Source organism: Peromyscus eremicus, chromosome 10 (genome assembly GCF_949786415.1).
Source record: "Peromyscus eremicus chromosome 10, PerEre_H2_v1, whole genome shotgun sequence".
NCBI lineage: Eukaryota > Metazoa > Chordata > Mammalia > Rodentia > Cricetidae > Peromyscus > Peromyscus eremicus.
In genome coordinates this window covers 25,146,389-25,160,037 of record NC_081426.1, presented here as the reverse complement: position 1 = coordinate 25,160,037, position 13,649 = coordinate 25,146,389, and the positions used below count along the sequence as shown (strand labels likewise).

The following is a 13,649-nucleotide window of genomic DNA, read 5'->3' as shown; positions in this document are numbered from 1 at the left end:
TTCAGAAGCTCCAGGCTTCATGCCAAGTATGGTGGTTCATGCTGCGATATCAGTACTAGGGAGGGGGAGACAAGAAGATTGCCGAGTCCAAGGCCAGCCTGGGCTTCAGAGTGAGTTCCATATCAGTCTGGGCTACAGAGTGAGATCTTGTCTCATAAAACAATATGAAATTCTGGAGTTGAGTGACATTGTTACATTAGGCTGGCAGAGCCAGAAACTCCTGTCCATGCATCTTATTCTTGTGGCTTGATTCTCAAGAGCCTCTATTGGTTACATGGTCAAAAGGTCAAGGTCATCAAGACTACCCATTTTGATTTTTGTTGTTGTTGTTGTTGTTTTTGTTTTTTTGTTTTTCAAGACAGGGTTTCTCTGTTTTGTTGGTGCTTGTCCTGGATCTCACTCTGTAGAACAGGTTGGCCTCAAACTCACAGAGATCCACCTGGATCTGCCTCCTGAGTGCTGGGATTAAAGGCATGCACCACCACCGCTTGGCTTTCAATTTTTTATTAAAAGATGATCCCTTGTTATTAGTGAAACAATATTGCTGGCGATCTCCACCCTTTAATTATTTTGTGATTGGATTGCACTTTCATTCTGGAAGTTCCTTCATAGTCAGCCCTTTGTATTCATGGGTTCTGCAGTGGTGCACTCAACTAATTGTGGGTTAGAAACATTTGGGGAAAAACACACATGTACTGAACATGTACAGACTTTATTCTTGTCATTGTTCCCAATATAGCATGGCAATTATTTCTATAGATTTCACTGTGTCACAGGTATGAGTAATCTAAAACTGACAACTGAGTTAGTGGTGTAGGCCTGTAATTCAGGTATTTTGAGATGTAAGCTAAAGAATGGCAAATTCAAAGCCAGCCAGGGCAACATAGTGAGATCTTGTCTCAAAGAGAGAAAGGATTTTTTTTTTTTTTAAGAGGGCAAAGCTGGGCATGGTGGCACATGTCTTTAATCCCAGCACCTGGAAGGCCATGGTAAATAAATTTATAAGTTCAAAGCCAGCCTGGTCTCTATAGCTAGGGTTACACGGTGAGACTCTCTGAGAGAGAGAGAGAGAGATTTATTTTATTTATTTATGTGTGTGGATGTACCTGCATGAGTTTAGTTCATCAAATCTGTGCAAGTGTTCATGGAGGTCAGAAGAGGTCAGATTCTCTGGAATTGGAGTGACAGCATCGTGAGGCGCCCGATGTAGGTGCTGGAAACTGGATCCTAGGCTCTCTGCAAGAGCTGAGCCATCTCTCCAGCCTCTTGATTCTTAAAGGAAAAGCACATCCCACCACATGACAGCAGCATTGTCTCCTTCTGGTGATCCTTCATCTAACCACCTGGGTTTTTCCTGAGTGGCAGTGGACCGGGGACACTGTGACAATCACACTGACTGGAGCTGCAGGCTGCCTGCCTGGTATGTTTGTTTGTTTGTTTATTTATTTATTTATTGTGTATACAGTGTTCTGCCTGCATGTATGCCTGCATGCCAGAAGAGGGCACCAGATCTCATTATAGATGGTTGTGAGTCACCATGTGGTTGCTGGGAATTGAACTCAGGACCTTTGAAAGAACAGCCAGTGCTCTTAACCACTGAGCCATCTCTCCAGCCCAGCAACCTGATATCTTAGCTACAGTCCTCAATACTGATTTTCACGGCATTTATTTTGAGGGTTCCACCTGCTGTGAAAACTAACTTCTGTTTATCATATTGATACAGTTTTCTTTGTAAACATATCACACAAGATAAGTTGTGTTCATTGTAGCATCTTAAGATAACTCAAGGGGAGGTCTGGAGAGATCCTTCAGCATTACATGCACTGGTTGCCCTTGCAGAAGACCTGAGTTGACTCCCAGCACCCTCACTGTGGCTTAGTTTCAGGGGACCTGATGCCTCTTCTCACTTCCTTAGGCACTGCACACATTTGGTGTACATATTCAGGCACACACACACACACACATAAACTTTAATAATAGATTTTTTTGTTGTTTTGGTTTTGTTTTTGAGACAGGGTTTCTCTGTGTAAGAGCCCTGGCTGTCCTGGAACTCGATTTGTAGACCAGGCTGGCCTCGAATTCATAGAGATCCTCCTGCCTCTGCTTCTTGAGTGCTGGGATTATAGCCATGTGCCATCAACCTCTTGGCTAAATAATTATTTTTAAGTTTAAAAAAAAAAAAACTCAAGGGGGAAAAAGAATCACAGTTTGTCTTGGTTACTTTTCTATTGCTGCAATAAGACTCATGATTAAGGCAACTTTGAGTTTATTGTGGGCTTACATAGGTTTCAGAGGGTTAGAGTCCGTTACCATCATGGTGCGGAGCATGGCATCAGTCAAGCCAGGCACGGAGGTAGAGCAGTAGCTGAGAGCTCACATATTGACCCACAAGCAGAGGTAATGTGGGAATGGCTATGAGCTTTCGAGAAACCTCAAAACCTGTCCCCAGTAACACACCTCCTTCAACAAGGCCACACCTCCTCGTCCTTCCCACATAGTTCCACCAACTGGAGACCAAGTATTCAAACATATGAGCTTATGATGGTGATTTTCATTCAAACCACCACATAGTTTAAATCTAAATTGTTGGGTTGGGGATAGCTCAGGTAGTATAAACCCAAAGACCTTAGTTTGATTCCCTGCACATCAGAGGTGGGGAGGTGGTTTGTAATCCTAGTGATGGGGAAACATAGACAAGAGGATCCTTAGGGCTCACTTACCAGCTAGCCTACCTGAGAGAGGGGTGGGGAATGGCCAACACCTCTGCTCTGGAGGTTTCAGTCAGCAGTGATTGGCTGTTTGTCTGCTACACCAGGCCTTGGCTACCATTGATACAGATAGGGCGTGGTCAGCCGACCTTTGATGTTTCTTTTCTTTTCTTTTTTCTTTTTTTTTCCGTGACAGGGTTTCTCAGTATAACAGTCCTGGCTGTCCCGGAATTCACTCTGTAGCCCAGGCTGGCCTTGAGCTCAGAGATCTGCCTGCCTCTGCCTCCCGAGTGCTGGGACCTTTGGTGTTTCAAGAGCTTGGATGGGACCTACCTAGCCAGACTCACAGTCTGAAGGAGTCAGGAAGTTAGTTATGTCCTCTGCAAGTCCCTGACCCCAGGCACACAGAGTGGGAATTACCAGTCAGTGGGTTGGCATTCTTTTGGTTGGAATGTCTTTGTCTCTGGGTCCCTCAGGCCTTCCATCTCCCTGTGGGCTGAGAAATCAAATAGAGGGGCCCCAGGTGGTGAGATGGTGGAGAGAAAGCTTTTATTATTATTATTATTATTATTATTATTATTATTATTATTACGTAGCATTGACCCTCTTGTCTCAGCCTCTTAAATGCTGGGATTACATGTGTAAACCATCACACCCAGGCTCTGGAGACAGAGCACTCTGCTTGCTCAGAGCCTTGCCCAGCAGTCTTAAATTGCTGAAGAGATGGTTTAGCTGTTAAAAGTCCACACTGCTCTTAGAGAAAACCTGAGTTTGGATCCCAACACCCATTAGGATGCCTCCAAAGCTCCTTTAAAACTCCAGCTGCAGGATATTAGAGGCCTCTGGTCTCCACAGACACCAACACACACACACACACACACACACACACACACACACACACACACACACACGATTAAAAATGAAATAAATCTTTTTAAAAGTTAAAAAAAAAAAGTGTTGGAGAGAGATAAACACTGTCTGTTGATGCCTTAACCCAGAAGAACACAGTGTAGGCAGAGCACTTGCCCAGCCACGTGCAAACTCTTGGGTTCCACCCCAGCACCCTAGTAGCAAGAGAACTGACAGGCACATATAATTTGTATACAATTTTGGGGGTATGCAGACCCTCTTTACTTTGTCCTCCGAATTCGACGCCGCATTTGCTGAGGTGAATTCTGAGGTACAGAGTGGGGAAAGGACTGTTCAAGGGAACAGATGCAGTTAGCTGCAGAGCTCCAGGAGCTCAGAGGTGCGGATACGGATTGGGATTGTGCGTCTGTGGATTTGGAGGACTGTGCTTGAAACGGAGGCTGGCGAGGCGAAGGTGTGGCTTTATCTAGCCCCGCCCCCTCCACCGGGCTGGGGCGTGGCCTTCCTCCGACCTGCTCTGGTCCAACATGGCTCCGCGGTTGTGCATCATCTCTGCAGCGGCACGGCGGCTGCTGGGGAAGCCGGGACCCCGCGCTGGGGACCTCGCCGCTGCGGCTGCTGTGCGGTGAGAGGCCGACGGGGCCGACCGCGTGGCCGGAACAGGGGCAGGGGAGGGGGCTGGAACGAAGAGCAGACTCCTGGGTTTGGAATTTGGGGGTTAGAGGCGGAGATGCCAGGATGTAGGCCTTAGGAGAGTCTGAGAAAGAATGAGGGAGGTGAAAAGATATGGGTAGGGTTTTGTTTTTTAAACAGATTCACACTACATGTGATTCGAACTCGGAATCCTCTTGCCTCGGCCTCCTAGATATTACTGGCGTGCATTACCATGCCTTGCGGGGCAGGTTCTTTGTCCTGTTTGGGACCTGAGTCTGGGCTGAGAATAAAAAATGAGGTGAGTGGGAGGGACAGGTCTTGAGCACTGGAGCGGGGACGAAGGCAGAGGACAGTGGCAGCAGCCCTCTAGTCTGGCCTTTGTGATTTAGCACGGCGCTGGGGGCTTCTGGGCCCGGCAGCTCCTCCCTCAGGAAGTTCTAGGAGGAAGGAGAGGACTGAGGTACAGTGGGGATTCCCAAAGTGATTCCTCACCCTGCACTGTACAGTGGGGTCGGCAGAAGTGGGTTAGAGTTGTTCAAGGTCAGTCTCTCAGCCGTGCGGAGGCTGCTCTGGATGTAGGACCCAGGTCTCATGATGCACCCTGCACTTTGCACCACCGCTGGTGGCCTAAGAGAGGCTCGGCTCTGCCTGCGGAGGGCTGGGCTTCCCCTGACTGGCTCTGGGCTGCGCCTCCCTCCACCGTGCAGGGTCCTGTACTATCCCCATCTCTGTACTTCCTGAGCACTTCTGACCCCGTGCTAACCTGTCCTTCCCTAGTCGTTCTCCTGTTTGCGCAGCCTCACAGGTTTGTGGACAGGGTATGTGCAAAGAGTATTTGCTAAAGAAGTGGGAACACCTGTCCTCACACCTGTGGAAAGGAATCCGCGCTCCTCCTGCCCCAACCCAGGAGTGAAGCCATATAGTCCCATTAGATCACTGTGCGCTGGGACTTTTGGAAAGCTGAGATATCTGAGTTGGACATGTGCCCTTCACCTCCATGCTGGATAAAGAGGGAGAAGTTGACATTGGGAAATGAGCCTGGAGTGTACCTTGTAAACAGCCTTTTGTGGAGGGATGACCTTGGACAGAAGGAGGAAACAGGATGTATCCGATAGGATTGCAGTGTCTTGCTAGAAAAAGAATTCAGGAGCTCAGGTATGCTAGGCTAGTGCTCTTTCTACCAATTAAACCAGAAGATTTCTAGACTTCATTGGATTGTTGAGGATTAAGAAGCCATGCTTGTGTTTCCCATTCCCAAGCCCATGCCTCAAGCAGTTTCTGTCATGGTGAGAGCTGAAAGGATATCAAGGAAGACAATCTTTTATTACATTAAAATATTACTTTGAGCCGGAAGGTAGTGGCGCACACCTTAACCCCAGCACTTGGGTGGCAGAGGCAGGAGGATCTCTGTGAGTTGGAGGCCAGCCTGGTCTACATATCCAGCTCCAGGACCCAGGACAGTTAGGACTACATAGAGAGACCATGTCTCATAAAAACAAAACAAAACAAACAAAATTATTTTAGGGGCTAGAGAGATGATGGGTTAGCATTGGTTGCTCTTTCTGAGTACCCGGGTTGATTCACAGTTCACACACGTGACCACTTACAGCTGTCTGTAACTCCACCTCCAAGGGATCTTCACAGGTGCCAGGTGTGCAAGTGGTGCGTAGACACACGCAGGCAAAACACCCACGTATAACATAATTTAAAATTTATTTTGTGTGCACATGCAACTGAACACTTGTGTGTGTGCGCGTGTCCGTACTGTGGCACATGTGTGGAGATCATCTTGTGGCTCCCAGGCATCTAAACCAGATTGTCAGTCTTGACAGCAGGTGCCTTTACATTTCACTGGCCCAAGCTCATCTATTTTTTTCTTTAAAGAAATTTTACTTTTATTTATGTGTGTGTAGAGGAGAGAGAGAGTGAGAATGTGCACATGAATGCAGGTGCCCATTGAGACCAGAAAAAGGAGTTCAATCTCTTGGAACTGGAGTTCCAGGCTGTTGTGAGCTACTGATGTGGGTGCTGGGAACCAAGCTTGGGTCTTCTGCAAGAACACTGTGTTCTCTTAACCACCAAGCCATGTCCAGCCCACAGATCACCTTTTTTTTTTTTTTTTTTTTCTCCTTCGGGACAGGGTTTCTCTGGGTAGCCCTGGCTGCCCTGGAACTAGCTTTGTAGACCAGGCTGGTCTCGAACTCACAGAGATCCGCCTGCCTCTGTCTCCGAGTGCTGGGATTAAAGGTGTGTGCCACCATCTACCCTGCACAAGATCATCTTTTAGGAGACCATGTTTTCCTGAGGAAGGAAGACACTGAGGCTGAGAAAGGAACAGAATCAGTTGTTGGTAGGATTTTTTTTGTGGCAAACACCCGGAGGTCACAAAGGGGTGGGGGAGGGGTCAGAGGCAGCCTGCTGCTTCTAAATTTGGCAATCCTGGATGATTCTTGGTGACTCTGGTTTCTTTCTGTGTAAAATGGGTAGGGTGATCCCTGCCATGCACTGTGAAGACACTCAGCACTTATCTACGATACTCACCCTCAATGATTTGCATATTTTTTTTTTTGCCCTGGCCCCATATTGAGACCTGAAACCACCCATTCTTGCTGGCTGACCTTCAGCCTGCACCCTATCTTTCTGGAGTCACTCTTGGGGCTGGCTGTAATAACAAAGATTTGGGGTAAAGAGACTGCGTGGCCAGCACTTTACTTGATGAACCATCTTGCTGGCCCCTTCATTGTTTTGAAATTTTATTGTAAGAGGAGAGGTGAATATGATTACAACACATTGTACAAAATCCTCAAAGAATTAATAAGTTAAAAATAAATGTACTGGGAGGATTAACTTGTATATAGTAGCTGCTCAATAACCATTGCTATTTAGGGATAATGGTTCATGCTTGTATTCCTATCACTGATAGACTGAGGCAGGGGGATCATGAGTTAGAAGCTAGCCTGGGATATATAGCAAGACTCTTTTGAAAGAAAGAAGTAAAGAGAAATTCTTGTTACTCTTACATTAATCTTGTTGTCCATAAGCCTTTAGTGAGTTATAAAGGGAGGTTTGGCTTGTTTGTGTGTTTATGTGTTTCCCCTTGTGTCACTGGGGCTTGAACACAGGACCTCACACATGCTAGCCAAGCTGTATCTGCAGCCACAAACTTTAGTTCTTATAGCCAAAAACATCTCTCTCATGATAAGCAGAACTGTGGTTCCTTTCTAAAGTCAGCCAGCTCAAATTGAGATGTTTCAGGACCTACAGAGAGCTGAACTTTCTGGTCTAGAAGGTTCTGAGGTTCTCGGGCCACTGCACTCGAACTGTTGAACTTCCATTGGCATGTGGAACATGCCATATGAATGTGACGTCTACAATAACTTTTCCCAAGGAGATGGAAATATTCTTGTCTAGATCAAGTAATTTCTGAGCTATTGTGTCGGAAGCATTGTGCCAGGTCACGTGGGGAATGGAAGGATGATGTCTGTGACTTGCTGTATAGCTGTGGGAAAAGACAAGGCTGTATGAAGCTAAGGAGGTAAAACTATGAGAGTGTCTCATGGGAAAGGGCTGGACTGGTCTAGCTGGGGCAGATCTCTTTCATTCTTCTTGGGGCTGGGGTTGAACTTAGGGCCTTGTGAATGCTGGGCAAGTGTTCTATCACAATGCCATGTCCCTCGCCCTTTTGACATTGATTTTTGAGACCTAGTCTTAGTGAGTTACTTGAGCTGGCCTTGACCTCCATTTGTAGCCCAGGCCTAAGGTAAACTTGGAATCACCTTGTCTCAGCCCTCTGAGTCCTGGGGAGTCTCAGGTAGCAGCTGCCATTCCTAGCTCTGTAGGCCCTTGTTATTCATTTGGTTAGGGTTTTTGTTTTAAGATTTAAAAAGTTATTTACTTTATTTATGTGTGTGTTGGCATGAGTTTATGTGGACCATGTTTGTGCAGCAGCCTGCAGAGGCCAGTTCTTCTGAAACTGGAGTTGCAGACTGTTGTGAGATGCCAGGTGGGGCTGGCAACCAAACTCAGGTCCACTGTAATAGCAGTAATTGCTGTTAACTGCTGAGCCATCTCTCCAGCCCTTGTTTTGTGTTTTAAATATAGCGTCTAACTCTGTAGCTATAGCTGGCCTGGAACTCTCTCTGTAGACCTCACAAGGATCTACCAGCCTCTGCCTCCTGAATATTGGGATTAAAGATATATGCTACCAAACCCAGCCTATTTTTATCATTTATTATGGGTATATATGTGTGTATCTGAGTGTGGGTTTGTACATGTAAGTATAGGTCAGGTAGGACAGTGGATCTCATCGGGTTCTCTGGACCTGGAGGTGGTTGTAAGCCACCAGGCATGGGTGCTGGGAACAGAACTCAGATCTTCTGTAAGAGCAGTAAGTGCTCTTAACCACTGAGCCATCTCTCTAGTCCCATTAGTATTTGTTTGATTTGTTTTGGGGACAGGGTATGTAGCCCTGGCTGTCCTGGAACTTGCTATGTAGACCAGGCTAGCCTGAAACTCACCAAGTTTGGGATTAAAGATGTTTGCCACTATGCCAGCAACTTTAGTTTTTGGGGTGTGTGTGTGTGTGTGTGTGTGTGTGTGTGTGTGTTTTGAGATAGGGTCTCATATAGCTTAAATTTTACTATTTGCCTGAAGATGACCTTGAAATATTATAGGCATGCTTCACTAAATCTGCCCTGTGTAGACTTTTAAAAACTCAGATTGGGGTTGGAGAGATGGTGTAATAGTTAACAGTGCTGGCTGTATAACCATAAGACCGGAGTGTGGATTCCAGCATCCATGTGACAAGCTGGGTGTGGTCTCATGTGCCTGTAGCCATAGTACTATAGTGGACAGAGACAGGAAGATCAGTGAGACTTGCTGGCTGTCAGCCTAAGGGGGTAAAAAGAGAGACCCTGTCCGAAAGGACTAGAGGAAGAACCAGATGCCCTTTGCTTGTGTGCACAGATGTGACTATACCAGGACACTCACACTCTAAAATGCAGATTGTAACCATGCATGGTGCATGTATATAACTCTAGCACTTCCAGGCAGGAGGATCACCAGTTTGAAGCCAGCCTGTGTTGTACAGGTGGTTCCAGGCTAGCCTAGGGTGAGTAGTGAGACCCTGCCTCGCCCCATAAAAAGTTAAATTGCTAGGCCTGCCTCATAATCACATCCCCAAGCTTTTGTGCAGTAGTCTGGGATGGAGCCTGAAAGTTTTGAATAAGTTCTTAGGCCACGCTGACAGAGCTCCAAAATTACCAAATTTAAAGGGAGCTAGAATCTCAAATAGAGATGTGGAGATATTTGGACTTCTCTTTGTGGGCATCAAGTAGAGGAATGACGTGAAAATAAGATTTTATGGGCCAGGTGGTGGCAGCGGCGGCACACACCTTTAATCCCAGCACTCAGGAGGCAGAGCAGAGACAGGTGGATCTTTGTGAGTTCGAGGCCAGCCTGGTCTACAGAGTGAGTTCCAGGACAGGCCCCAAAGCTACACAGAGAAACCCTGTCTCGAAAAACAAAAACAACAAAAAAATGCTTTATGGTTGGGGAGATGGCTAAGTAAAATGCTTGCCATTGAAACGTGAGAACTCGAGTTCAGATCTCCAGCATCCATGTAAAAAGCTGGGTGTGCTAGGCGGTGATGATGCACGCCTTTGATCCCAGCACCAGGGAAGCATAGGCAGGTGGATCTCTGAGTTCAAGGCCAGCCTGGTCTACAGAGCGAGTTCTAGGACAGCCAGGGCTACACAGAGAAACCCTGTCTCCAAACAAACATAGGTGTGACGTTTCCCTGTAACCCTTAGTGCTGGGAGGAAGGGACAGATGGCTCCCTTAGCTCACTGACCAGGTTGTCTTGCCACATCAATGAGCTCCAGGTATAGTAAGAGACACTTGCAAAAACTTAGGATGGAGAGCAGTAGAAAAGATACCTGACACCAATCTCCAGCATATATACCTGCACATGCACACAAATGATGCTTTTTTTTTTTTTTTTCTCCTGAGACAAGGTATCCCTGTAATAGCTCCAGCTGTCCTGGAACTCACTCTGTAGACCAGGCTAGTCTCAAACTACAGACCAGGCTAACCTCCTGGCCACAAATGATGCTTTAAAGAGTAGGGTGTAGGTCAGAGGTGGAGTTCTTGCTTGGCATATGCCAGGCCCTGTGTTTTATTCTAGCACCACAGGAACCAAAATGCTTTACAAAGGTTAAGGGGCAGATTAAGAAAAGGGGGAAAACCGGGCGGTGGTGGCGGCGCACGCCTTTCATCCCAGCTCTTGGGAGGCAGAGGCAGGCAGATCTCTGTGAGTTCAAGGCCAGCCTGGTCTACAAAGCGACGACAGTGACACAGAGAGACCCTGTCTTGTGAAACTTTAAGAAAAAGAAAGCAAAGAAGGGGGAGATGGGAACGAGAGATCCATTAGGAAGTTAGAAGCAGCGTTGTTAGCTGTATTGTCGTGCTGGCCCTTTTCTCTAATTGGCCCATTCCTCTAGCCCCTTTTTATAGATGAGACTGAGGAAGCTAAGCTAGCGTTGGAACCTGGGTTTGTCCCAGTGACACTGACAAGTTCTTCAGTCTCTTGAGCACTGATTCTGCTGTGGTGGTTAGAATGCAAAGGCCCCTGAGTCTGAGTTCACATTCTAGGTCAAGGTCTCTTTAACTTTCAGGTTTTAATCTTGATGCCTGCCTGTCTATCTGTCCGTTTGTCCGTCTATTGTCCATCTATATATCATCTATCTGCTTTTTTTTTTTTTTTTTAAAGATTTATTTATTTATTATGTATACAGCATGTATGACTGCAGGCCAGAAGAGGGCACCAGATCTCATTACAGATGGCTGTGAGCCACCATGTGGTTGCTGGGAATTGAACTCAGGACCTCTGGAAGAGCAGTCAGTGCTCTTAACCTCTGAGCCATCTCTCCAGCCCCCCATCTATCTGCTTTTATCTGTATCTATTTGCATCTATGCTCCATTCCCATTCATTTATCTCCCAAACATAGATTGAGCATATGCTGTATGTTAGCCTTGCTTCGGTTACTGGAAACACAGCAGAACATACCAGATCCACCCTTGTGAGGCTGTATTTGGTAGGAAGACAAACAATAAATAAAGTGTAATAATCGAACAAAACAGGTTTTTTTGGTTTGGGTTTTGTGTAATTTTTTTTTTTTTCAGTGCTGGAGATGGAACCCAGGATGCCTTGCATGCTAGGTAGCTCAGGCATAGCACTTTAGATGGGCCTGTAGAGCAGGAGTTCTCAATCTGTGGGTCATGACCCCTTTGGGGCCAATTGACCCTTTCTCAGGGGTTACATATCAGATATTTACATTAAGATTCATAATAATAGCAAAATGACAGTTATGAAGTAGCAACAAAAATAATCTTATGGTTGGAGGTCACATGAGGAACTGTATTAAGGGTCGCAGCATTAGGAAGGATGAGAACCACTGCTGTGGAACAAAACAAGGGAACAGAGTGAGAAAGCCTGGGCAGGTCAAGGGTGGGAGAACATCAGGAATTCACTGGAAAAGGAAAATCTGAACTCTTAAAAATGTGCACTTGAGGGCTGGAGAGATGGCTCAGTGGTTAAGAGAGAGCACTTACTGCTCTTGCAGAGGACCAGAGTTCAGTTCCCAGCACCTACATGGTGGCTCCCAACCATCTGTAACTCCAGGGATCTAATGTTCTCTTCTGGCGCCCATGTGGTGTACATACATACATTCGGGTAAACACTCACACACGTTAAATAAATACATCTTAAAAAAAAAAAAAAAAAAACCTCACTTAAGATGTTGGCGTGAAATTGAGACACCTCCTGGGTCTGAACAAGTCCCTTATTAGATTTTTATCTATATAAACCATCTTCCTGGGGGTGAGAGATGACTTAGCAGTTAAGAACACTGGCTACTCTTCCAGAGACCTGGGGTTTAATTCCTAGCATCCACATGGTGGCTCATAACTGTCTGTAATAACTCCAGTTCCAGGGGAATCTGACACCATCTTCTGGCCTCCAGGGAGCCAAGCATGGAAGTGGTGCATAGACATACATGCAGGCAAAATATCCATATACGTAAAATGAAATAAAAATTAGTGAAAAAGGAAAGACCTAGCTGGGTGGGCTACCGTGTCTTGCTTTCTTAACACAAGGGGAAGTGGAATGGCAGGAAGAGATGGAAGGCATCAAAGCCCCCAGGGACCTCCCCTCCCCTTCCCTCCCCTCCCCTCCCCTTCCCTCCCTTCCCCTCCCCAGCCTTGAAGCCCCTGGTTTGCTCTTCAGGATTGGCCACGGGATATTTACCTTGGCCACTGCTGAGGTTAATGAGTTACTGAGAGCCTAGCTCTGGAGCAAAGGTCTTGGTGGGCAAATCGAGCCACTGTCCTCCCTGTCACCTGTCACTCCTGGGGAAGCAGCCCCGCCGTTCAGAGCAAAGGCCGTGCCCTTCTGAGCCCCAGCTGAGGGACTGCTTTTCAGAAGCGCTGGTCTCTGATTTCCCCTATGACCTTGGCAAGTTCCCTAAACCACGAGCTTGTGCTTCATCCTGAAGGTGGCGGTACTAGAACCCACACTAAGAGGGCTGTATTGCTTCATGCAGTTCCTGCAGTGAAGAAGCTCCCAGAGCCTGGCTCAGAGGCACCCTAAGTGCGCCATGTGTCCCACCCACCTCAGGACACATGTCCTTTTGCTTCTTGCTAAGTGAACAAATACATGCACAATAACTGAAAGAGACTGTGACTTTAGAAGTGCCTAAGCCAGAGTTCTTTTCACTTTATGAAAATTTAAATTTAACCATTCTTGAAAATTATTATGGTCCAGCCTTAATAATCTTCCCAGAGGCCCAGAAGAGAAACTACAAATGGCAAGAATTATTTTCAGGAAAAGAATCTAAGTACACCAAGCTCTTTGTCCGTCTACTTATTCCTCTGGGATAAAATCCTATCTACACAGCTTCAGTTCTGTTTTCATGCCTAGCTCCTTTCTTACTTGATTTCTCTACATTTATCTGCTGTCCCCTCTAAGTTTATCTTAATTCTCTCATCTTAGTTCTGCCCCATCTTGGTCTTTCTCATCTCGTTCTTCCCCATCTGGCTCTTCCCCATCTTCCATCTCGTTCTTCTAGTTCTCCATCTAGTTCTCCAGTCACACTCCTCCCGCAGTCTCTGAGGTTTACAGTTATATACCAATGCAATAGCGGTGCTCTAGCTAAAGCAAGGTCACCAGGCTTGAATTCTTACAGGGTCATAAAGGCAGACAAGAATTTTCCTCAGGCACTGACCATCAGGCTTTCTTTTACAACCTAAAAGGGGAATGGTAAAGGAGAAGGTCAACTAAGCTAAAATCAGTTATTAATATATCAGAAAGAGGGAATTTATGTGCTCAAACTGCATTCCTAGAGGTGGTTAGGTAAATGT

At 46.3% G+C, this 13,649-nt stretch overlaps 1 protein-coding gene across 1 annotated transcript in view; it reads left to right on the top strand.

Annotated features, from left to right (window-relative positions):
- The first annotated feature begins 4,083 nt into the window (after nucleotides 1–4,083).
- Nipsnap1 (nipsnap homolog 1) overlaps nucleotides 4,084–13,649 on the top strand; it is a 28,582-nt gene continuing 19,016 nt past the window's right edge. Inside the window, exon 1 of the mRNA XM_059275551.1 lies at nucleotides 4,084–4,203. Within this exon, the coding sequence (XP_059131534.1) occupies nucleotides 4,106–4,203 (98 nt within the window). The 5' untranslated portion in view covers nucleotides 4,084–4,105. The remainder of the gene's footprint in view (nucleotides 4,204–13,649) is intronic.